Genomic DNA, 27384 nt, shown 5'->3' on the forward strand with positions numbered 1-27384 from the left:
TACTAAGTAGAATCATATGGAATGTTTAAAGTTGAAGTTTTTATTCTTGCTCAACTTTTTAGGTGGTCCTTTCATCTAGTATAGAAGTTATAAATTGTTATATATATTTGATGGATTTCTAAAGGATTAAATACTATATATGTATCAATTATTGAAGTGTATTAGAATAAATCATCACCCAATGCAAAAAAAGAAAAACACTATTAATTAAAATCAAAAAGAAATATTGTGTTAAAGAATGCTTTCAACTAAAAGCTTTAACTCATTACTTAGCTTCTCTTATCATTTTCTTAGCTAAGCATTTCCTTATAGATTTTTGTATAATAATTTTTCACTAACTAATATAAAAACTGTTAAGTTACTAATGTAAGTTATCCCTTTTTTTACTTAACTACTTACAAACAAAATTAGTAACGCGAAAAGGGCGGATGAGAACGCATCCTTTCAACTGTTACCTACACCGTGTGTATATATCTTACACATATATAAATATATATATAAATACATATATCCATAAATATGGCGCCCATATGCACTCTCCATATATTTAATATAATTTTAAACTTAAATTTTCTTTAATCTGCTATCTGCTATAATTTTGCTAAGTTTTTTTAGTTCCTAAATTACTTAAGTATTGCACATGCTCCCGACCAATTGCATCTATATATATTATATATTAGTTTTATTTATTTAATTTTAATATATTAATTTGATTTATTAGATTATATATTTTTACATTGCACTTACATATTTATTTTGTATTTTTATAAATTTCTTATATATTTGCTAAGTACATAAACCTTATGTATTGCATTTTAAAACTCATATTGTTGCTCTTTGTACGGATCCGTCAGGTTCTGTCGCTGAGATAAATCGTTGTTCGTTACCTGCTGAAGCCTCCAATAATGGGAAAAAGTCTGTTGATTCTGCTGTTGTTTCTGGGTATAGTAGCTGTGATTATAGGTGTGTGGATTTTGAAATGTTGATTGGAATGCTAATCCAGTCGTTGGCATAATTGTTGTTTTGGTGGTAAAATGTTGTGTTGGTGTAGATGTCGTGATTGGTGATGTAGGTTTCGTCATTGTGGTTGCTGCTGTAGCTGCAATTGTAGTCCATCTTGGAAGCTACACTAATAAACTCGGTGCTAACCATTCATCATCAGTAGCCAACTATAAATTATTATGTAAAATATATAATAAAAATTAAGAATCAAATTTTTTTTTTGTGTATTAAAAAAATACAGTTAAGTACTAGAAGAATATATAGTATTTACCTGTGGGCTAACTTGGAACTGCTGCATTGGATATGCTACTACACCAGCAGTTTGTGGTAAAGCACTACCGACACTTTGTGCAATTTGGGGAGCGGTGGTGCCAGCTAAGGGTGCTTGCTGAGGAACACCTTGCCAAGTACCCGGAATTTGCACACCCATTCTGAATACACAAATAAATCGGAATAAAGAGAGAAAAATAATACAAATATTTTTAAAAGGTTCGAATTCGATTTGAAAGGCATTTAAATTGCATACCCCATATATCCTTGCTGATATCCAGCGAATTGCCCATATGTAAAGCCTTGCATGCCTTGCAAAAATTGACCTGGCTGTATAGCACTTGGTGGAGCTGGTGCAGCAGCCGGAAAAGTTGGTGCTGGTGGATACCAGTAACCTGCAACTTGTTGTCCATAAGCTGCGGCAGCAGCTGCAGCTGCTGCTGCTGAGGTAAATGGGAATCCTTGGCTGAGTGCCTGGCCTGCAATAGCCGACATATGATTTGGATCGCCACTCTCCTTACCCCACGCACATTTGACAGGTTGTTGATTTATTTCCGTATTGTGGACGGCCACAATTGCATGTGTTGCTGCTTCCTTGGTGGAAAATCTGTAAGGATAAACAAGCGAAATATTAGTTAGCAATATCTTTTCAATTTCTTTCTTAATTTAAATTGCAATGAGATTCAATAGTAGCTTTATTACCCAGTAGCACAGCGGCGTATTATATAGGGGATATATCCCGAAAAGAAACGAGGATTGATGAATAATAAATTTGTAACTCCACTGTGTGAAAAATTAAGCGTTATCTCAAAACTAAGACTTTTTGAAATTTGTACTATAGTAAGATAAATAAAATGCAGTATTTACGCGGACAGGGAAGTACAGGGACAATGTATCAATTTCAAAATGATCCTCTCATTTAATTCTAAAACTTCCTAATAGCGCATTTTTATAAAGTAACTGATGTCAAGAAAGAGTTAATTGTTATTCCTTTAGACACAATTTTCTAATTTAAAGTAGGCAAGAACTTTTAGGGTATTGTTGGATATCAGTTAAAAGTATTCTATAATTATTTTGGACCCAGGGTGCTCCTAACGTAAACAGATACAAAGTTTTAGGCCATCAATTTTAGTAATTGTCTGTTAAGAATTCTTTGTAATAGAAGAGATTGGAAGTTTGATGTTATCAGATGTATAATTTTTTTAAACCCTTAGTGTTCTAATTTCAAAAAGGTTTAATCCAAAGAGGGATATCAGTTTAAGCCAATATTTGGCTATTATTCTCTTGGGGTGCTCCAAGGTTGAAGATGTTAGAAGTTAGTGGCATCAGTTGCAGCGGAAATCTGTTTAGAATTGTCTGTAAGTTTTTTACACCCAGAGTGTTCTAATTTGAAAGGGATTAGAAATTTAAAGAGAGGCATCAGTTGAGCAGATATCTACTAAATATTATCTATTATTCGCATAGAGTGCTCCAAGTTAAAAGAGGTTGGTAGTTTTAATTACCGCATAATCCTGTTTCGGATTGTCTGTAATTCTCTTAGAACCAGAGCGCTCTAAGTTGAAATTGTATTTAGACATTGTGTTTGTAATTGTATTTGTATATGTATATAGATATATATATGTGGACATTGTCAGATGGTATATGTTAATAAAACTACTTTAAGTCACGAAAGTAAATAGAATAAAATCTTTTTGCTGAACATAATTCCGAGATAGTAGTTTGAACAACTTTCTATTTGAGCACTCAAATCTGCAGAGTTTCGTAAAATATTATTTTACCATTCGCAAATGCACTGAAATCATAGCTTCGTCCATTAATTTAATTCTATCCGCATCTGTAAACTGCATAGTTAAATAATTGCGTTCCAATTAAAAGTAGCCGGTCTCTAGGAGCGTTGCATTTCGAGAAGCTTCCCGAATGTTCGCATATCAACTACAAAGTGTTTGCGAAGTAACATGAAACACACCGTAACATTTTCGCTTAAATTTTTTTTCAGTTGAGATCCACTTTTGTGTGTTTTATCCCAAATGACGTTATCATCATTAAGAGCTTTTATCGAAAGTAAAGAAGATACCGTGAATACGGAAAATTCAACTTTCACGCGATTGCATTGTATGGGTATAACCCTAAAATCTGAACAGAAGAGACCATTAAAACAGGGAAGCGTCCTTTTGTTTGCTAAATTACGTATGAAATGAGTACAAGTGTGTAAGTGCAAATGCATGTGTGCCAGTTTTTGGTAGATGTATGTTGGTAGATGCAGACACTGACATGGATACACACGGATATGTAACTATGGACTACGTATATAACTACGTAAGATAAATTCGTGAAACATACCGCAACAAGCACGTTAGCTAGTGGCAATAATAGTATCTGCATTACGAGTATCTCAACGCTGTCCTTGTGTATGAAACTTGTCAACGAGATAAACCATTTTATCGCGTTTTTGTCAACGGTGGTGTCCATGAAATTACTCCACACCATGTTGTCCACATCCAGTGGATAAAAGTGAGCATGGAAATGCAATGCATCATGCTCGTTGACAAAAACATGCTCGGCTCTAACAAAGCGGCTACATGCATAAATATTGCCAACCAGTACGACAAAAAAAGGACCAAAGTGAAAAGAAGCCAAAGGTACTGAGTAGTGCAGAAGGCAGCTAAACTGCGAAGCTGGGAAACTGGTGCGGAGGATTCCTGAGAGCTTAACGTAAAGTGGTGCAGTTTTGTGGTGTGTAAAATGGATTTTTCGGTTGACAACTGCAAGAAGTGCTTGCATTTACATTGTTGCGGTGCCATTTCATAAACACAAAAAATTAAAGTTCATAATAGAACAAACGAAAGTGCAGAACTAATATTTAATAAAATAAAAGCAGCGAAACAATTTACACAACCCAAGCAAATACTTTTCGCTTATTTTCTTTTTGAGAACGAATTTTGCATGGGGTGTGTGTTAAGTACTGCTTAGTTATATGGAAGGATGTATAAAGTTAAATCATTATTAGTTGAATTTCTGTGTTATATATACGTACATACACAGAACCATGTCAAGGACATTCATTAAGTGCTTAGGAACATTGAAAAGGTAAATAAATTCATGACGCTAGGCAAGCTCTTAAACTTTGACGTTTCGAAGCAAAATCTTCATTACCTGCTGAATAACATTTTCAGCAATTATAACCTTTAATATTAAAATTGCTATAGAATAAATAGTAATTAAGGAAAATATATCAAATATGTAATTTACAGCACAATATTTAAATTATTTTCGTTTCTAATTAATTAATTAACTATCGTTGTTATAAGTACATGAGAATTTTCATGTTGACGCATGTAGTATGGACAGACGGGTGTGATTCGTCATGTCGCTTCATCTAGTATTAGATATAAGAATAATAAAAATAGACGTTCCAATTTCGGGTTCCTAACAATAGCAGTGTAGTTGTATATTAAAACACTAATCTTTTTTCTTCAATCTTTTATCTACCATATATAACAGAAGACTACAAACTCCACTGAATTTTTATGTACTTTATCTAAAGTGGCAGATATGTTCAGTTAAGTACAAGTTCCAACTTGGAGCTAAATCAAAAATTAACTAGTAGAGTTTTCTGTATTAAGCTGAAAATGTGGTTTCTAGAAGTTCAAAGCACATAAGTGACTAAACTTCTATCTGTGGTTTTAGACCAGACTTAAGAAGGATTTGAACGCATTTATAGTGCGCTATTGCTCAAGTTAATATGTACCGTTCTATAAAACTGGTTCTATTAAAACCTACCTGAAGAAAAGATCTTCAGTTTTAAGTCGAGATCAAATAATAAACTTAGTTATAGTGTTTTCTAGAAGTTCCCTGCGCTAAGCATAGATTTTGGTAAACTTCAAGCTAAAAATGTGGTTTCCAAATTTTTAAACCACATTAGTGACTAAACTTCAACCAAATAATTAATATCGATGAAACTGAATTTATTATGTTTTCTCAGGTAGTTATGAAAATTATAGTAAAATATCATACCAGAACTGATAAGTAAATCTGTTGACTAGCACTATGATGTTAGCATAAAGTCGGTCAAATTAAATCAAGTGTCGTGTTATATCATAACTTAATAAAGCCTTAATCTTATACTAGAGTATTACAACAACAACTCATTTGTTGCTGAAGTGCAATAATACACCAGGAAATAACACTACTGATAAACTGATTAATTTCAAAGAAAATGGGAAAAGTGTAAGTCAGTGTCAAGTGTCAGAACATATGCCGTGTTATAGATGCAGAAATGTGAAAAATTATCCAATCTTTTTAAACATGAGTTCTTGTTTAGACCATCAATTTGGAGTTGGGGTAAATCCTTCACAGACGAACTGTAAAAAATTCACGAGAAGAAACTGAAGAAATTTAATTGAAGATCTTATTCGATTTAAGGTTATAGTACGCCTGTACTTTAACAGAAGCAGTAACTTTGCACCTATTCATCCAAATGTTATAGCAATTTTACAATATATCAGAGAGACACTTATTTTGCTTTACAATGTAATGGTCAAATGACAGTCCTACCATAAAGAGCCGTGTTTAAAAACTTCTGCTTACTTTAAAACCCACCCTTTATTTATATAGAAGTAATGGAACTACTACCAATCACTGGTAGACAAAATAAGTGAGATTGTCTTATGGCAATATACATCATTAGATCAAACATAATTGTTAATATGTCATGTCAAAACTCTTTAAATAAATGGGTGTAAGGAGGTATACAATATATATGAAAAGTCAGTGTGCTAATCATACAAGTCAAAATTGAAATAGCTGGAAATCAATTATAAATTGATTAGAAATTTATCAACTTTTATATAGAGTGATATAGAGATATATATGTACATACGGATTTTATTAAGATATACATATAGAGAGGTATCAATTCTTTATACAGAGTTTTTATCAACTTTTTTCATATCTTTATGTATGAACATAATTCTTGATATAGTCTAAATGGTCTCTAGTGCAAGGAACTAGAGAAGAATTAAGTTATATTGTAATTTCTTAGAAAAGAATATATTTTTCGACATGTTAGTCACATATAGACAGTATATTATTAAAAAATATAATTATATATTGTTAGTAATTCTATGTTAGGTTAGTAATAAAATTGCAGAAATGTAATGTGTAGACCCGGAACCGTTTTGTAGCTTAGGAGAACGTTATTTCACACATTCGAAATGAAGAGAAGTAACAAAGTAAGTTATACTCGGATAGTCTACCTGGGCTATTAAAACCGCAATCGCTTATACGGACTATCAACCTAATATCATTTAAAGTAAAAATTTAACAATCATTACAGAATTTCTGACAGGAAACTTTAGTTTAAATCATCACCTTGCAATAGTGGGAATCTTCTTTAATAGCACTTTATGATTTTATAGGAAAAAATGCGACCAGTTACTGTTGCATTATCAAAAAATTATACAGGTAGGCATCAAATAAAGGATGAGATAATAAAATCTTGTAATATAAGTTCAATACTATATTAGAACTAAGAAGGTGAACTTAGAGGAATATGTTGAATCTATGAAAGGAGCAAAATAGATTTCTAGATTTAATGTAAACTCACTTAATAGTAGAAGTGTTAGTAAACATAAACTTTATAATAGTAAATATATAATTATTATATTGTAAATGATACTAGAATAAATGAATTGATTGTTTTATGTAAACGAAAGAAAATGTTTCATTCATTCAACAAAGCCCATAGAATTGTTTTTATAAACATTTTGATCCTTTCTAAAATATTAGTTACTTACCGGACAAATGCATATCCCTTGTCCTTAAATACGCGTATTTCCTGTATAGTACCGTAAGGACCAAAGGTTTTCTGCAAGATATCCTCATTAAGAAAGCCAGAAAGCGCGCCATTGATTCCACCACAGTACACAGTACAATTGGTTGGACTGCTCTGATTGTAAACTTCATCAAAAGTTAGTGGCTTCGCATTTACTACAAAAATTAAATATAATATATTATAAAATTAATAAAAATTACAAATGGAAAATTAAGAGAAAACAATTTCTATATGTTGTAAAAAAAAGTATTATTCTTAAAAAGAACTTACTGTCGGGTTTTGTGGCTGGTGGTTTTCTTGTTGCCCAATTGGTTCGTATTGAACGGGATCCCAGCCACTGACCATTCATAGCATTTATAGCTGTTTCGGCTTCCTGCAATTAAAAATTAATTTGTTTTTTTAGATTATTTTAAAACACATTTAATTAAATTTCGAAATTGTTCAAAAAAGTTGTAGTTTTTTTTGTTTTTGTAAACAATTTTAAGCGGCTTTTGTAAATTTTCGTACACAAAATAAATCCTTTTTCAATAATCCTGTAAACATCTTAGCAACAGTTTGCAAAGAAAATAATTTAAGTCATTCTCTCTGTCTCTGGAAAATTATTTAAAAGCTAAACTATTCATGGCTGTCAGCGGTAATCCTTATGCAAACGCTTTGATTCGGGCAACAAATTGAGACTCCTTCTGTTTACATACCCACGCCGCTACTTGACAAGGCTTCCTTCTCCCCATCGTCAACTCTTCTTCTATCTTAAATGGTGTATAGTTAAAATGATTTCTCGATACTGTCAACTTTCGTCAGACAAGCAAATGTAACGGCAGTACTGGAGCCAACAGACAAGCAACAATATTAAAAACAACAAAAGGACATCCTACCAAGGAACAACAACAACAGTAAAATGACATCAGCAACTAAAATATAAATAAACAGTTGAAGGGATAAGGGAAAGTGTTGAAGGATGTGCGAAAGAAATGAAAAAAGTACTGATTTGTTGTTATTTTTTTTAGCCACAAAATCTGAGGATACAAAACCCTTAAGAAAAGAAAAGATATTGGTGTTAACAAATGGGTCGGTTCACCAAGTCAGTGATAGTTTTTTATTGATGGATAGACTTAGGTGTTGTGCAATTTCGTTGAGTTGAAAACAATATTCTCATCAGGTACGATAATATCTTTTAATTTATATCAATTTTTATCAAGACCTATAATACTAAAATACTTGTTGTTGGAATATCTATTCAAGTAGGACGATTCCGATTTACCAGGTATGCCGAATTGATAACAGATTTTATTAGAGTCAATTAAATAAATGCATGGGAGCATTATATGGTTTACAATTGGTAGAGAATAACCTTCATTGTGTCTGGGTATTGTCATTTGGCAATATACAGAGGGCATGGGTCTATATCCATGAAAATGGTTATAGGGCCATTATAGTGACAAAGCTCCGGTACGTAGATAACTGGGGGTTTGGACATAGAAATAAACAGATTCAAATCAAGTTTTCCAACGTACTATAAGTCAATTAAAAGATTGTCATTAACATGACCAACTTGCAAGACTAACCTATCTTCGTTGGGTGTTCTTTTGCAAAAAACTTATACACAAAGATTGTTTTGTGCATTCGATTCTAAAGTATAATATTGAAGTTGACGAACCGTGTTTTAATTTCCTTTAGTTTTAATTTCCTTCCTTTAGTAGTACTAATACTAATATTAATAATAATGATGATGACAGTTCTCAGTAAGAAGCTTGGGACTGGCGACGCGTTATGAGAAGTGTATTTTATAACTTATATTGGAAATACACCCAAGTTGATGAAACTCTAGCTAAAGTTAGCTTGTTCATTACTACAATATTTTAATTAATTATAATTGAAGAAAGCAACCATTTTAATCACTTTATGGCAACAAATATCAATAATAAAATAATAATAAAAATTAAATAATTATCTAAAAATATTATTTAAGTTCTCTAGATTTACTAATTTTGGGTTTACTATTTTTCGTTGTAATTATTTGCAGACCTAATTAAAACTATGAAAATTACAGTTTTTTATAAATGGAGCTTGGGGCATATTAAGCTATAAAAATTAATGGTTTTACAATTAAAAATTAAGTTGAAATTATATCCTTGACTTCAGAGGTTATAAGGTAAATAAAAATATTTGCTTTATATATTATATGTAAAAGTTTTGAGCTCTTGAGTTTATAGTTCAATGGTATGTGTTTTTGAAAAAAGTGCGTTGCCACACGCGATTTCTTTTATATTAAGATAATTATATATTATGTTTATATATACCTATGAATGCCTTTTCTATAGCTATTATTTGGGGTATACCTTTTATTATAGGTACATAGGTTTTATTTATTCGATGGTGTAGATAACCTTGAAGTAATGAGGAAATGTTTTTAAGAATTTATCTGTATGTATATTGTATACTTTCTACTTAATAATGATTATTGTAGAAAAGAATATGAGCGTGGATTTCCCTTCTTAGTAAATCTAATAAAAAAAAAGGCATTCAGTCTTCGGGTTGAGGGTTTAAATTTTTTAATATCTAATTGGACCAACTAAGATCAAAACAGCGGAGTTAGAAAAATTGTAACAGTATGACCTATAACTAAAAACCACAATCTGTTTCCTAAGATATTGTTAGTATAGTGACGTTGGTTAAATTATCTCGTTAAACACGTTGTCAATATCCTTAGTTTCATCTTACTGTAATGGAGCGAAAATAACTAAGGGAGGTGTAGTGCTTTTGAATAGTATTAAGGTTATAAGCCACCGATTAAAGAAATTGAAATCAACAATTTTAATTTTTTAGGCCGTGTGCGAGTTCGGGTAAACTGAGGGAAATAGTAAATTATGTCGGTATGACAACGATGTTGCTATTTACGAGAATTTCAAGTAGGGTAAATTAGGTGTCACCAAAAATAATAAATAAGTGCAATAAAAAATAAATAAATATTTAGATAAGTGAAAGAAATTTTAATTTACTTTACCTCAATATACTCGAATTCATACACGGCCTTAGTTGTTAAAACTTTAGTATTTTCTTTTTTGTATTATATTTTCTTGGAGTGGTTCCGAAAAGTAGTGAATTACAATAATAAAAATTCAATTAATTAAAAAATTTAAAAAAAAGAGAGAGGTTACTTTTCAAAACCTCTCTATTAAATACAATAGTTTCTATTAAGTAAAATAGTCACTACCAACATATTGACGTTAAAATCAAATTTAGTTATTTTCTTTTCTTAAAAAGCTCGTTAAGTTAAATAATGAAAAGTCATTGCTTCTGTTTTGACGGGATTAAAATTCTAACCCTAGTATTTGTAGTTCACTAATTATACAATAAATTGTAAAATCAATGAATATTTGGCAATGCTTGAAGATTATAGGTGCGGTATAAAATGATTCTGTCATGAGGAGAAGGAAACATCAGAACATATTCTATGCAACTTCCAACGGTAGACACGACTATCCTGAAAGCGGGATCTTTGCTCCAAATCAAATAGGTAAAATTAAGCCGACAGCATTCACGAAATTTATAAATAGTCCAGAATTCTTTTAGTTGGGCCTTTAGGTGCACAATTGATCTTTTAGGTCTTTTAGGTGTATTCATAGCCTATTATTAAATAATAATAAACCTTTTTATATGACTGTGCTTAATTGAAATAAACCTCATATCTCTGGGATATTTTTAAATATTAATACTTTTGTATATTTCCTTTGCATAGCAGAGATTTATCATAGGTCTTTAATATACTTATTAAACTAATTGGTAAAATTAAAATAATTAAATTAAACTGGGAATTGTAAATAGGATTAATAATTTATATAATTAGTTAATGCCAATTTTGAGGATTTATTACTTGTAATTAACAAAAATAATTAATAATAACTATATAATTAATAATGATTAATAGTGATGATAATCACTATCCTTTAATCCTTTATCCTGGATTTAAGTTGTTGGCAGCCCTGGAACCCTAACATAAGTTATTGGAGAATGAATAACCAAATTGCAATATTCTCGACTGTGGTGAGGGCAACAGAATTATAATTTCAATTTCACATAAAAGGTTATTCGTGCGAATCAAACGTGATTCATGTAAAAATGATTGCAACTGGCAGCTTTTCCTTCTGAGTTTACTCGGAGCGCACCAAATGCAATAATGGGAATTGGTTTTCTTTGGCGTAGGTGTTGCACATTGTGGCGAATATAAATTCATGAAAATATATTGTAAATTCACTTGTAATTCTTTTCGAGCACATTTCGTTACCAAAATGTCTGTCCAATTTGGTTTTCCTCTAACTGCAATATTTCGTTTGTTTTTTTTTCTCCTGTTTTTTATGAACTGCATAAATGCATTAAGCTAGTATGTGCTAAAATAGTACAAAATTTCAAAAATTAACCACATCATTGAAAATAATCCAAACATGTCTTAAAATAACATTAGACGCCCCACTTAGGTAATGCTAAGTGCTTTAATTTCAATTACTTTACTTATTACATTTTATTGGCTCATATATTTCGGTACTGAGAGTAACGTAAATAGCTGAGCTGAATTTCAAAAATGTATGCAGCGATGATTTCATTACCATTTTGAAATTGTAGCTTAAACCTCGGTTGGTACATTTTACATTAAACGACTTCCGTTTCCTTTAAACAACCAATTCAGCCTCATATCCATAGACATGCACTTCCGTTGCAGGCATACGCCTTTCAATTCCTTTGCTCGAAGTATTAATCCAATTTTTTTTCTCCTCGTTTTGTTTTGCATTACATCCTGTGCACCGGTATTTTGCTTTCAATATGATTTTCTGGTGGCTGCTTTATGACTTTTTCTTCCCTGCCAAGACCTATGAAGAGGATGAGTGCGGTAATAATCGACGTTTTTGCAGGGAATATTATTGGCACAATTATTGCTTTGGTTTTCAATGAACGCTCAACCATTGCAATTGACTTGGCAAAGAAATATTAAATCGCATAATTGAAAGCGTTTGTGCAAAGGTTAATACAAGTATCGAACTTAATTTATGTAATAAGTATTTGGAAAAATTACTGTAAACATTTCGAAATTACATTGAATTAAAAAGGGAGATTAAATTCAATTCAATCTCGACTCTGTTTGAATTGATAAGTAGAAATCTTAAACTAATAAAGTAATGCTTAACTAATTTTCTCAAATTCATCAGAGATGTGGGACTTTAACCCACTAAAAAAACCTCTTAGGTATAAATGGAATAATTACATACTACAGCGTGGAAACTTCATTCCGGAGATCAAGAGGTCTAGTATTTAGGAGTCTAGATTCATAAAGGTCAAAAAGTATGGACGTGGTAATAGTGGGAAGAAATTCATCTGAAATTGTTTCGCTAAAGTTATTAATTGCCAGAAATTATTTATAAATGTAATATTTTTGTGAAAAAAATTGAGTGGTTAAATTAATTTCGAAATTATTGTTAATTTTTTGCAGATTTTTGGTTCTGGAAAAAAAATTTCATCAAGCTCATAGTTTATATAACTTCAATTGTCTTAACGGTCTTTACTTAAGGGATCACTGTTCTTATTTTTTATAGAATTTGATTTTTGGGTATACATTATTTGTGAAATGTATCGATTTTGTAAAATGTTTATCCCCTAAGAAATATTTCTTAAATTAACTAAAAGGAAATCAACAGCTAAGTATGAAATTTAAGACCTCTTCACTGGATTAACAGATCCCGAACCGACCTTCTAATTTTAAAGAGAAATCAACAACTAAGTATGAACGTTAAGATCTCTTCGTTGTATAGCTTACATAATATGGAAGATTTACAACATTTGATGGAAGATGTCAAGCACTACAGGATTTTTGAAGCAAATATTTTACAAAAAAGCAACGTTATTGGTTCTCTGGACTAGCCTGGAAAGGACCAGCTACACCGATGTTAGGGCCGGGATCTCTCTGTGGATCAGGGCACAGTACATTCTTTTTTCTCATGAAAATGGAGAACCAGAACAAAAAGTATTACTCCGTTGATCTGCCAGGATTACACAATCCAAATCACTTATTGGTACCTATAATACAAATGTGCTGTTAAGGTACCCTAAAGACTAAAAGACTAAAAAGACTTAAGACTAAAAGGAAAAGAATCTTAAAATTTGAAAAGTGGTTTTCTTATTAAATGAGAACGAAACAAGTTATGTTACTAACTGATGTCAAATTTGATAGGATGGCTTTGTTTCCAATGCAATTTGTTGCATTTTTTAAAATAAAGGATCATCCCTGCAGCTTAAGGAATGACTCCGCAAAGCACCGGTAAATAAAATTACAAATTTAATCGCAAAACTTTAATTTTTTTATAATTTTCTTGATGTATATAAATCTTGACCAAATTAATTGCATATGCATATTGAATTTTAATATGATATATCAAATTTTATGAGCTTTTATTGGATCCAATGTGGACGAACTTCTTATCTTCTTAATTCCTTTATCTCTTTGTGGAGCATAGGGCCTCGTTTATAGGACGAACTTAATAAATATAAATTCGAGAACTGTACTACAAAGAATAAAATTTTCGGCACAGCGTTTTGTATGGCAAAAAGTTGAAGGAGAATTTTGGAAACAATTGTTCAAAAACAATAAAAAACAACCAAAACTCAAAAATTCAAAAATCCAGAAATCCAAAAATGAAGTGGAAGAACAACAACAACGCACATGATTGACGGCACTTGAATGTGTTCCGATTCGATTTTTGTTTAAATACTTAGTTTCAGTGTGAACGCCAAGCCGAGCAAACCGAAGCAAAGCAAAAATAGTTGGAAACATGATAAAAATATTTATTTATGCAAAACATCAGAAAATAAAGAAAAATGCATTAAAACTGAAATAAAAGAACAAATGAACACTGTTCATTTGGTTTGCAATGACACGCAATCCATTCGGTTTCGCAATGGTTCTGGGTCTGTTTCTGCTTCTGGTACTCATACTGTGTCTGCTACGACTTGCGATTGGTGTTGGTGGTGTCAGAGAGGATGAGGCTGATGGTGATTGGTGACGGTTATGGTAATGGCGATGGTGATGGTGATGGTGACGGTACTGAGGCTCATATTCGTTGGATTGCTAAGTTTGGCCATTTAATGAAACTTCTGTTATTGTGGTGTCGTGATGGAGTAGTATGTGGAGAGGGGATTTCATGTTACCAGTTCTGTTGCTACTTTACGATTATAAATGTGCAACAGAAGCGGCAGCAACCGCAGCGAGGACTATGGAAACAGGCACGATATCCTTGTTATTCCAACTGTCACAAAACTTTGGCAATAATTTTTCGTTCGTTTGGGAATTTATTGTATATATACTTGTATTCTGCATACATGCATACATATGTATGCAGATATGTGCATATTACTTATGCATGCATATACATATAAATGCACACATGTTTATGTTTGTGTATATGCAATAGGTTTATGCATTCCTCTACACTCGTATATATGAGTACTATATATGCTGGAATAGCACGAATTTACTTTAAGTGGTACGCCTTCTCTTAATCTGTACGATTTTAAGTGTGTATCCTGCATGCAGTATCTGTTGATTTTTTCCAGATTTATAATCTTCTTTTATGTTATTTTTCCTTTTACCCAGAGTATTTTTAATATTTGCATAAGCTATAAATCTTATGTTTAATAAAAGTGTATCGATACGCAGCATTGATTATACAGCCTCCTTCGACTTCTCATACTGGCTTGTATATTTCATATCCTTTTTTTTGGAAAAGTAATATAAACGTTTAATTTAAACTTATATTATAAAATGAAATTAAAGTTTTTGCACTTTTTTAATTTCTTTTGGAGCAAACTTTAAATTTGTTGCTGTTTAGATTGTAAGTGTCAAGAAATTGGAGTTCCTGTCATTGGCGGTGGCATATGAGTTGAAATGACCCAAGAAACTACACGTTTCATTGGGAAAATACCAAGAACCAATGTACGAACTTTAATCCATCTTGTTGCAGGCAACAAGGCAACATACGCTATTCGAGGCAAACTACTTGCAACATCACTGGCAGTGACAACAACAATATTACCTGCCACTGGCAACAATGATAAACTTTTATTTTGTTGCACGATTTTCCTATTCTCCGCTTACATTTTCGCTACAACACGAGTTTATCAATCATTTAATAAATAATTCTTTTGGGGATATGTCGAAGATAGTTGCTATGAACTCTGCGATATATTACATATATTATTGATTGAATGAACGACTGAAAATTTAATTTTGCAAAGTTTGAAAAAAACTCATTGGAAGTGAAATATAACTGATGTTTTTGTTTAGAGCAAAGAAAAAGAAGAAGATAATGTCTTTCTTTCAATTGTTATCTGTTTTTGAGGTTTCTTGATGTGATGATGGGTCACCTTTCACGATATGGTTAAGTATTTAACTTTATTAAGTAAGAAAATGATCCTGAATATGTAGGTAGAATAAAAACAAGTTTCCACTTATTTTCTTTTTTAGTTTTTGATAATGAAATGGCACTAAAGTAAAATTTATTACTTTAAATACTTCCGAATTTAGCGAAAGTTGTTGAAGAATATAAGAAAAGTAGTCAAAAAACATATACTATTTAAAAATCAACAACAAATCTTGACTGTACTGCATTGATTGTAAAATCAACTTTAGCAACAAGTTTAAAGGCACATACTTTGATGTCTCCATTTAGACATATAGTTAAGTAGCAATCAAAACAGCGATCTTTTACAGATTCTCTTCGATAATTTAGCTGCACTGCTGCTACATACTGTAGCAATTGGCAATCAATAGATGCAGACTGGTTTATTTGTATTTACAAAGATTGTTAAGTTGGTTACTTAACATCTTAAGTTTTTCAAAACACGGATCGCTAGAAGGATCTGTTTGATAGTTTCGGTGGACTGCAGTGATATGTTGCAGCAACTGATAACCAAGTGACCCTAGCTGTTATATCTAGACAAATTATGAAGAAGCTATAAAAGCAAATTTCTTCCCGAACATCTGTATGTGCGGCAGGAAATAAAAAGAAACCGAAGCGTATTATTGTTCTTATACATACACAAATCGGTAAATGGCAAACACCGATCTTCTGAAAGGACTCTCCGAGATTCTTGGTGTGCTCCTGTAAGATACTACAGCAATTAACAAGTAAAACCACAGCAAACAATAGTATAGTAATTTGTCAGCAGACCATAACACCCCGACCAGATGAAGCATACAATTCTATGACTAAGTGCTTGAGAGAAAAGCGCCTCTATTCTTTCTGAATCTTCTCAAAGCAATCTGAAATGCAAATCACTGATTTAATGTTGTTTTATGTAACCGCCAGGTTAAGAAGCTTTTTTTTCCTCATAGTTTTGGTAAGTCTATGGTAATAAGGTGGTTCGTCTTTACAACTATAGTAAGGTGTATTTTCTCACAAAGTTGGCTCCCTCTTGCAGTTATGAAAAGCATCATGTTTAAGGAAAATAAATAGAAGTTGCTGTTGACTTAACACACTGGGTAACTAGCAAGATACAAAACTGGCTGTTCCTTGAAACCTCTGTTCCTAACACAGCTTTGCTCTGAAAACGAAGTCAGATTAACCGCAAAGCCACAGAGCTTGTTCCTTATTGCAATTATGGAGAAGTATCATGCCCAACTAAAACAGTGCAATACTTCTGAGAATATAGAATATTGACTCTGCTTAGAAGCAAATGACAACAGTCATATTTTGTGTTATTATCCGATATTTATGTTCCAAGGAATATCTGTCTTCCAATGAGCAAGGCCCATTCAACTTTTGCTGATTTTTGAGTCACAGCACCTGGTGTCAATATGCAACTCTATGCCAAACGAAAGTAAAATACAGTCTTCACGCGTAAGATGGGGTTTTAACAATAACCGTGGTACCAGATTTACACCTCCGTTTGGGTGTCGGAAGTGAATCTAAATCACTACCATTTGTACTCCAAACAGTGTCGGAATAGTGCTAGGATTTTAGTCGTTTCATACGATAGACATGCCTAACTTCGGGAATATTCTATTCCCTTACTTTACCTTACCTGGACTAGAGAATATCTGGCTAAAAACTTTTATATTCGTCTGATATTTAGGTGACAATAAACAGCCGAGTGTTTTCTATTCAATTCGAAATATAATAAATATGCCATCATTGAATCGTTCTCCTTCATTAAGAGTCAGTATTCAGTTAATTTCTATCTTGTTCGTACAAAGACGGAAATTTCAGGTAGGATTGAGTGAAATCACGCAACTGACAGTTTTTTATTTTGACTGGAATAGGTTGGTTCATATGTTTTATATTTATTGCAGGCTTAAATATCTATCAGTATTATTGTATATTAAAATTAATAAATTAAGTAAAATTCGTAATATTTTGCTAATATATTGCATCATAAAAGCACTTAAGCTGGAATAAGTTGTTATATCTGTGCGTAGCTGCTTCTATGTCTTATTGGAGCAACTAAGCATTAGTTTAAATTTCATATATTTCTTACAATTCCGTCTTAGTGGTAAATTATATCAGTCCTCAACTATAAATTAAATGAAACATAGAATAATATTTTTAAAGAAAAGTTCTCCTTTTGAAAATTCCTTCCCGCAGAGGGTCAAACACTTTGGCTTTGAATTAATTTTTTTCCTTCCTCTCGACTGGCTTCTGAAGGCAGCTGCTCCACTCCAGTCCAATCTAGTCCAGTCCAGTGTGTTGAATTCGAAATGGGGCAGCATTTGAAGTGTGCAACCGATTTGCCACTTGAGTTGCTCGATAAATATCAGAAATCGTTTTCTTAAAGTTGAACTATTTCAACGAAATGTATTATACGCCCCACATTATGCCATAGTTTATTTTAAATTTTATATTATTTATAATTTAAAGGACGAAAACGGTAATGAATATGGACTGGGCGAAGCATATTTTCTCCACATCTTTAAATTTAAACATTTTTAAGGATGTTAAACTTATTTAAATACGTTAAGGCACAACATATTCAGTGTCCTAAACTAGCAAATAAAAGAGGCTTAAGTAGATCCTTTTTTCTTTTTCGTCTATTAGTGCTTTTCTTACCTTCTTCACAAATAAGAAAGTGAAAATAAAATAAAGCATAAAAAATATGTTAACCAAAAACATAAAAGGCGGATTATCCCTTTTTTATTTGACTTAATGTATGTATATAAATTTTTTCCTTTCTCTGCTGCTGCCATTTCTCGTTGGACCGACCCTCTTTTGTTTCACAAACCAATTCCTTATTATTTTAATAAACATTTAAAACGTTTTTTGTTTCTTAGGTTTAAAGTATGACAAAATCCTTTTGAAGAACTACGAACATTTCCAAAGTTGCCTCGCCTACTCTAATGAAGGTATTTACCTCAATGTAAAAATGTAGAACTTCTCCTGCCACGTCTTTTGTTTTGTGTGAAATTTTTGTTTTTAAATCCGCACAAAAAGGATTAAGTCTTTATTTTGTCAAAACAATCAATATTTAAAACGTACATTTCCTTTAATAATGAAGCAGCAGCCGAAGTCTTAAATTTTGTGCACAAATTTTTCGAGACTCAACTTTGCGACTTCCGTTTCCGGGAATATGTAAAAGGTAATCCTTCTTAATTACCCTCGTATTTGTTTAATGGCAGCTCAAAGTGCTTTGGTTGGTGGTACGCATTTGCCGAAAATGAAAGTATCTTCCACATATTTCATGTCGGTTTTTTTACATCAATTTGCGATGTTCCAAAGAATGACAATTAAAAAGACTGCTACGGAGAATGTAAAATTCATGAGTTCGCATGTTCCAGAAAGGAGCAAAGCACATGGTTTTAAGTTATAAAAGCGAGCGGTAATTTAAAACGGAAATTAAATTTAACGGAAATCATTGTTGAGGTTGGGTTTTTAATGTAACTTTTTTAAGCAGCTTTGGTAACCAGCGATACTGGAGTCTACATTACGTGTTGATTAAAATTTGTTAATTTATCGAATTTAATTTTTTTAAATGATTTTTTCATTAACTTTTCACAAAAAGTATTAGTTAATTCGTATATAAACAAATATTTTGATAATAATGTGTTTCATAAAGTGATTTTTTTTTTGGAAGTAGAATTTTAAGCAAGAAGTTAATATAATTTTGGCTAAATACTAAGTTATTGTTTCGAAAATAAATAATTTTAATCTTAGATATATATAAAAATCCAAATAGTTTTATCGATGAATTTAGAATTTGAGTTTATATTGCTACAATACAAATGAATGCACCGCGTCTAGTTCAAGACGAGCTACACTTAGCAGAAACAGCGTTGATACGCTGGAAGATAAAGGTTAACACAAAAATATCTACTCCCATCACATTTCGTTTGAGAAGGAGTAACTGCCTGCTTGTCACTGTCTTGGTGGAAATGTACCATCAACTGGCACCATCATATATCTAGTATGCATTTAAACTAAATGAAAACAACTAAATATGAAAATTAAAAAGGTGTACTGGTTACTAGGTCTAAAATCCGAATTAAATACTCGCAATAAGCTACTTTTATATAAAATAATTATTGTGCCAATCTGGACATATAGGATACAGCTGTGGGGCACTGCAAGTAACTTGAATGTTGAAATACTTCAACGATTCCAATCAGTTAGATTGGTTCAATCACTAAACACTTAGAGATCTCAAAATCGCCTACAAAGTCACTTCTGGGAATGTGTACCATTACAAAAGAGGTAATAACATTCTCTAAAGTAGGTTCCATACTAATTTTTATCGACGCAACAGGGCTTAGAGATTTACTCTAAATCCAAAAGGGAGCAAAATTGAAAGGGTAAAATGTAAAGTATGGAAAATAAAGTCAATTTATCTTTTACTTCCATAAGTATAACTAAGTATAGATAAGATAATACTCTTTCAGTAATAAAAAATTGGCCACAGATCTGAGGTCAATTATTGCTTAGTCTGATGAAGTGATAAACAATAATCTGGTCAAGGTGTAAAGAGGGGTTTTAAAAATACCTCAAGTTAAAAAAGAGTATAATTGCTTAAAAATAAAACTATACGCGTTAATCTAAAAGTACTCATTTATACACCAACATACCTACATATAGTATACTACTGTGATTAAAAACTCAACTGATTTTTTTTTATTTTAAAATATGCTGACTTTCCATGACATTGGATTGGTAGCACTGCCAATTACACTTGTGTTAAATTTCATGTCAGCACTTGCATTTATCCAATTGATACTATAGTTGCAGTAAATTTTGTTTGCATAATGAAATTTCTGCTGGAGAATCATTGAGAATGTTTCAAAATACCTAAGATGATCAGGCTGTGTCACAAAGAAATGTTTATAGCACATATAAATAAAGAGAAGATAAGAAAAAGAGATAAAGAAAATGTTCAAAACAAATAATTGCCCTGAACGACTATAAACATCATCTGTTAAACTACAATATACCATAACGTATTTAAAGATTTGATCTCAAAAATCGTCGATTCTTGCTGATACTAGTAACATTGACTTTTATTTTTGCTTAGGCGAAAGAAACTAAATTATTGATATTAACTATAGTTTTTAATAGAAATGTTTTTTTCGAATATTAGTGAATTGTAACAACACAATTTTTATTATTATTTTTAATTGATTGAGTTTTTGGCTGATCATACAGCTGTTTCGAGCATTGCCAAATATCCATCAACAGTGGACTATTGAGATTATTTCTTATCAGTAATTATTCGTAAATAATTATTTGAGACTGCAAGTACCAAGGGTTGAATTCGTGCCCTGCCAAATTTGGAGCTCAGCGTCAATGTTTATTAGCCAACTTACCCAAAACCGTAGTTGACTTGTATTTTCGCATATTTTTTTGGAGTTTTGTTAATTTGCATTTGAAAGTTTAAAAAACAAATTAACTTTCTGTGTAGTGTAAGAACGAAATTTTAAAACAGCTGTGAAATAATTCATTAATTTAGGAATAATTAAATATAAGAAATAATTCCAAGACCACTGATCATGGGAATTTGGTTGTATTCGGAACAGCTGTATGGTCAGCCCAAAATTCAATTAATTAAAAACTAATACAATCTTATTGTTGTAATTTACTATTGTTCAAAATAGCTCTTTATTGAAAACAATAGTTATTATAGATATGAAAAGAATTAAGTTTCTTTCGTCAAAACGGAGGGTAAAAATCCATTTAGTAAGAAATTTGTTAAATTAATTTCTATGTTTATTTTTGTATCTTTTTCTTTTATTATGATAAACAAGATAAGACAGGGGCTCTTTTCTCCGATATTCACTAATCAGAAATTGGCATTCCACTTGCAACAGTTAAACTGGCAGTAAACAAAAATATGTAAACATTGCCAAGCAAAAATGGGCCAGTGAGCCCAGTTGTCAGATTTCTTAGTCGATCTGGTGTAATTTGGTCAGCTACTCCAACTAAAACGGAATGTGCTCAGGACTACGGTATCTGTACTGACGGATCATTGCTTAATAGAGAGGCATGCTTTGAGACTAGGTATTCCTTATAATGTCCTTTGTGGCGGTTGTGGCTCTGAAGACAAGGAGGATGATGAGTCAGTGTCAATCTTTAGCAAGGAGAAGTTCAAAAATTTTGGAGCCCCAATTTTGACTGATTTGACTGAGCTGTCATCCTGCAATGTTAGGGATCTGGCCAGATTCATGGAATTATCGGGTTGGTTTTCCTTTATCTAAATGGGAAAGTCATTACCTTTTTCGGCGTTGGACGTATACTGATCACATTATCTATATATGAACCAACACTATACCTGTGCTACCACAATGGGTCATTATTTTAAGCTGAAGTAGGCTTTCTTTTGGTACACTCTAACCTAACCCTACCTAACTCTAGATAAAATTGAATATAACTGGGCTTAAAGTCGGTCATTTAATACAAAAACAAGTAACTTTAAAACAAGTTACTTTTAATAAGTTATATTTAATATATTGATAATCGGACATTCCTATCTTAAGCCCGAACATTTTAAGTTTTTTGGAATTATGAATCGAAAACATTAAAAGAATTTTGAAATTAAATTAAAAAGAAATATTAATTTTTTCTTGCCGAGAATGACGAAAGGAAACTATTTAAAAGTTAAAAGGATTCGAATACCAAAGAAAAGGCAAGAACAAAAATTTACTTAATTTATTGAAATTTGACTGACAATACCATACCATTGAAATAATTAAAAAAAAAATTTAAATAGAATGCATAATTAGATAGTCAATTTTTATTAATATTTCGTATTAAAAATAAATTAAAAAAATAATTTTGGCTTATGAATTTAAATGTCTTCAAAGAAATTAATTAACTTTTATTATATTTCATATTGCAGAATAGTTATCTGCAAATTACTGTATTACGAACGAACTAATTAAGACTATCTAAGGTGGTAATTCACATGTACTGAATTAATATCTTCATATATTTCTCGTTTCGGAGTGGTTGTGAGTAATCTGTCTGTGGGCCAAATAACATATTGCCTTTGTAAGTTAATGAATACATTTTTCTTACAGTAGCAAATGGGAGAAATAAAACAAAAAGACCCATAAAGAAGAACTGTGTCAACCGAAGTCGAACCAAAGGAAAACCGGCGCAGCTTAACCAAACAAGCAGGATAAAAGGCAGCTAGTAGATTAGAAACAGAAACTTAAGATGTTAATGAGGCAGCAGCTAAGCAGATAAAGATTTCATTACGCATCATAGAGAGCAGTAACGGCATTAGTGGAGAATTGGGCGCGCAAAGCATCAATATAAGCAACACATTACGTACGAAGCCAGGAAACGGAAGAAAGGCATTAGAGGCATGACTAGCATTATTAGCTGCAAATTTGCTATTCACAATTAATTAGATTTCTACTCCTTTGCGTACTGTCGCCAATGGCATCAATAATTAACTTAAGTCGGAGCAGCTCAACAACAACAGGAATATGGGAGTGTGGGAGCCTGGGAGTCTGGGAGTGTGGGAGTGCCAACCAGCAGGCAATGTCCTGGCAGGCAAAGTGTGTTAAGTCGGTAAAGCGCGGAACATAAAGTGCAGTATATGTGCCGCGTCAAATTATTTGAATACAACTTAATTGAGTTGCTGTTTATGGCGTATTTGCGGTGCAATCCTTTAAGCAGGAAACTGCAATATAATTACAAAATATTGGCAGACGCAACGAAATCTCGTATACGATTATGCAAAACAGTTATTGGAGGATTAATTATGTGTTGGCTCAATTGTACCGGATGTTTATTTATGGTTGGAACGCGTCGCTCAAAATGCCACCAAAACTGTTTTTCAAAGTTCAAATCGACTTTTTTTCAAAGTCCTTTCTTTTCTTTTCTTTCTGAGGAAATATTTTTCGATTGCTTCGAAACTTAGCAAATGCATTGCCATTTTTGGAATTCTAATAATTTTCTGCAGAAGTTTAAATCAACAGTTTCTTTTACTGCATTCGCATTGAAACTTTTTCGATTAGTTTTGCAGCAATTGCCTGGGAATTGAAGGAAATTTCGGAGGAAATGCAAAGTGCACCAATATTTTTGTATTACGAGTGCAGTGAAGATGGAGATGGAGTAGGATGTGTTTATAATCCTTGGCGAATGTGTGTATGTATTTGTGTGTTCTATGCGTGATGAAGCGAATGTTCCTCGCCAATTCTTGGGTAGATTGTTAGATGGTGTAGTTCGGTTTGTTGCATTTTGTGTTGTTTTATTTTGTTCTTACAGTTGATTTAATGCAAATTTTATTTATGTGAAAACTTTTATTAAATTTTCCAGTTTTGTTTTTCTGTGGTTGCAAGAAATTGAAAAGTTATTTCCAGTATACGATCTTGGGTAAAAGGATATTAGAAGAATTTTGTGCATAAAATATTGTATAGGAAAAACCACAAATATTCGTTTTCGTCTTATACGCTTCAAATATATCCATGCATTCATTTGAATGCAACAACAATTTATATATATATGCTACTAGTAAGTCTTAGATGGAAGAACATTGAGAAATGATATTATACTCGTAGAAATGTGCTTGTAATTGTCAAAAGTATATAGAAAATATAAACCACGGCTGTGTAAAATTGAAACTAAAATAATTTCAATCCAAAAATGAATATAAATTGGTATAATTTAATATCCATCAGAGCAAGCTGAACGTACTTTGTGCTATCCTGTCACTGTCTTCAGAGCTACCAATGCTGGCGTATGTGTGATTAGCATCATAAATCACATCACGCTCTCACATACCAACCGACCTATATATTGTACTATATTGTATGTTGCATACTACACTCATATTCATAAACAAAGCAAATGCGCCGTAAACACACATCCCGACACATCCTTTGAAATGCTCGCACATTAAAACAATATACATAAGTTGCTTATGCATGCTAATGCGTCATAATATTGTTGCCGCTTCTGCTTTTGATACCGGAAGTTGCCATTATTGTTCCCGTTTTGTTTATAGTATAATATTGCTGCAGTTAGTGATGATTTTGTTGTTGCCGCGCTGCTTCTGTTGACATTGCCATAGCTACGACTGCTGCTTTTATTGTCTCATGGCGGATATTAACATATTATTGTAGCTACTTTTCGCGCTCGTTCACCTTTGCATGGTGGCAGCATTAAACTTCTGCAGGGCTGTGCTTTCCAATACCAGTACCAGTACCAGTACCACTACCAATGCTGCCAACTGCACAGCTATTACTCAGTCAAACTCATCATGCTCCTTTTGCAATATATATTTCGTTTTTAATGCTTTTTTATGTTGCTTCCTTCTCTCTTGCGCTTTGGTTGATAACTTCTGCTATGAATTATATGTGCACATTCATCACCATCAGCTGCAGCAGTTGCTTCCTACCATACGCAGCGCAACACACTGACATACATACACTTTAGTACTCTAGTACCCCGGTACTCCGTTACTCCGTTACTCCGGTGCTACGGTACTACGGTACTACGGTACCACGGTACTCCGGCACACTGGCACACAGCGGCAACCATTTTAAAATCATCATTTTGTGCATATTGTGTGCTGCTGTGCGGCACTTTCGCATCCACGTCCATAATTTGATGTTGCTTTCGCGTTTCCTTCCGTTTTAAACGTTTGCGTTATGCTTACGTTACTTACGTCTTTTATGTCGCATAATGTTCCTTAAATTTATTTAAAAGTTGCTCTTCACTACATTTTGTTACTGTTGTTGCTGTTGTCGCTGTTGTTGCTACTCGTATTGTTGACGACTGCCGTTGCTGCTGTTAATGTGAGCAACATTGACAATAAGTGTACAGGCAGGCAGTATGAGATAATTTCAAGAATATGTGTGGATACATTTTTTCTTATTAATAATTTTTATTTTTTTTTTATTTTATACTTTAACATTACAATTTTTTTGTTTTTGTTTTTATTTTTATTATTATTTTTTTTTTTGTTTTTTTTTTTGAAAATATTGTCGCCACTTTGTAGCTGATGTTTTCAATGTTCCTGCTGATGTTGCTGACATTGGTTAATGTTATTTACGAGTATTTCGCTTATGCTTATGTGAAGATGGCTTACACTGTTGTCCTTGTCGTTGTTGTTGTCGTTGTAGTTTCCTCATAAGGAATATGAAAACAAATATGAATTTAACGAAGCTGAATGAAATTTCTTATTTATTTTATTATTCCTTCTTCCATTTCTACTCAATATATATTGCAACATATTTTAAACTGAATTCATTACAAAATCCATTTGTCGACAAATATTCACAAAGTAATTTCAAAATAATAATTTTATATTAATATAAAATTTTTTTTAAATCACAAACTTCTTAATGTGAAATAAATTTGGTAGATTCAATAAATCCATAATAAGAAAAGCAATATTGTCTATTAGTCTACAAAAAATATATTACCAAGACCCATAAAAACATCCTGTGAATATTCTGTTGACACCAACAGTGACCACCTCACATAACATTATGAATGAAGTTGTTGAAACTACGAATCCAATATAAATAATACAATCAATTTTTCGTAATTCAAGGAAGCAACAATATTAATTTTGAGATGAAAGAGAAGAGAATAACATGACCTTGAAATGACAGAACTGGAAAATTTTTTATGGACATATACACTGTTAATAATCTTTTTACGAGCTGCATATACTCTTTCTATTATAAACATTTAATATATAGTGCGCTTGACCACTTCAAAGTCTTTTGTGAAAGTCTCTCATTTATTCATAAAACAACAACATTACTCTCTTGTTGTAATGAACTTAATGAACTAGTAATGAACTAGTGTCTAATAATCTAAGAGACTGTAAAAAAATGTTACCGAAACGAAAAGTTTATTTTATAAAACTAATACTAAGATGTATAGATATAGCTTCGGCTGCTGAGGCCTTCAGCTATGTGCTATTACAAATTTTTATTAAATGCTCATAATTATACAGTTGTATAGAATGATTATACATTATAATACTATAATACTATAATAGATATGTTAATAATTACTCTACAAAAAGCAATATATTGTGAACCTTTAATCGTATCATAAGCAAAAAGTTGAATCTAATTAAATAATGCAAAAATTAATCTCAAGCATCAAGAATAAATATTAGACAAGTATGATGTACTAAATCCTTTAAATATACCATATTAACTGTTTAAAAGTATAAACTATAACAGCGATAAACCTGCAATCAAGAAAAAACGACCACATTTGTTTAAGAAAAAAATTTTGGTTTTTGTAGGGTAACACACCCGTTCATACGCCAATGAAAACCATAGCAAAATTAAATGAATTACGATACGAAGAGCTTCCTCATCCTCCGAATTCTCCAGATTTGGTTACTACTGACTATTATATATTTCCTAACTAAAAAGAAGTCTAAAAGCAAAGAGATTTGCATCAAATGATGAAAAATTATATTACCTTCTTGGGAAAAAATCACTCGTCTCTCTAAACAACAAATTAATGAATCACAAGCAAGTCTTAGCTCCGGTGTGGACGTTTGGAATCCAGTTATGGGGATGTGCACCAAAATTGTCCATTCAAATCATCCAAAATATTCAAAACAAAGTCCTAAGAAATTTAGTCAACGCTCTGTGGTTCATTTGGAATACTGACCTCCATCGGGACTTTAGGATGGAATTTTTAGATACAGTATTATAAAATTTTGCGGTAAAACACCAAGAACGGTTACAACAGCACCCAAATGAGACAGCATCCCATCCGTCTAATACATCTAGCCTATTGAGAAGACTTCAATGGGAATTAAGCCTTGCG

The 27384-nt window shown here is 32.0% G+C and overlaps 1 protein-coding gene across 1 annotated transcript in view; it reads right to left on the minus strand.

The window, feature by feature from the left end:
- Positions 1 to 995: 995 nt before the first annotated feature.
- Positions 996 to 27384, minus strand: part of LOC119685508 (nucleolysin TIA-1) — a 30661-nt gene continuing 4272 nt past the window's right edge. Inside the window, exons 2-6 of the mRNA XM_038099806.1 lie at positions 7376 to 7478; positions 7068 to 7260; positions 1529 to 1879; positions 1274 to 1433; positions 996 to 1169 (exon numbers count right to left, since the gene is read on the minus strand). Coding sequence (XP_037955734.1) covers positions 1125 to 1169; positions 1274 to 1433; positions 1529 to 1879; positions 7068 to 7260; positions 7376 to 7454 — 828 coding nt within the window. The 5' untranslated portion in view covers positions 7455 to 7478 and the 3' untranslated portion in view covers positions 996 to 1124. The remainder of the gene's footprint in view (positions 1170 to 1273; positions 1434 to 1528; positions 1880 to 7067; positions 7261 to 7375; positions 7479 to 27384) is intronic.

This window comes from Teleopsis dalmanni, chromosome 2 (assembly GCF_002237135.1).
Source record: "Teleopsis dalmanni isolate 2A chromosome 2, ASM223713v2, whole genome shotgun sequence".
NCBI lineage: Eukaryota > Metazoa > Arthropoda > Insecta > Diptera > Diopsidae > Teleopsis > Teleopsis dalmanni.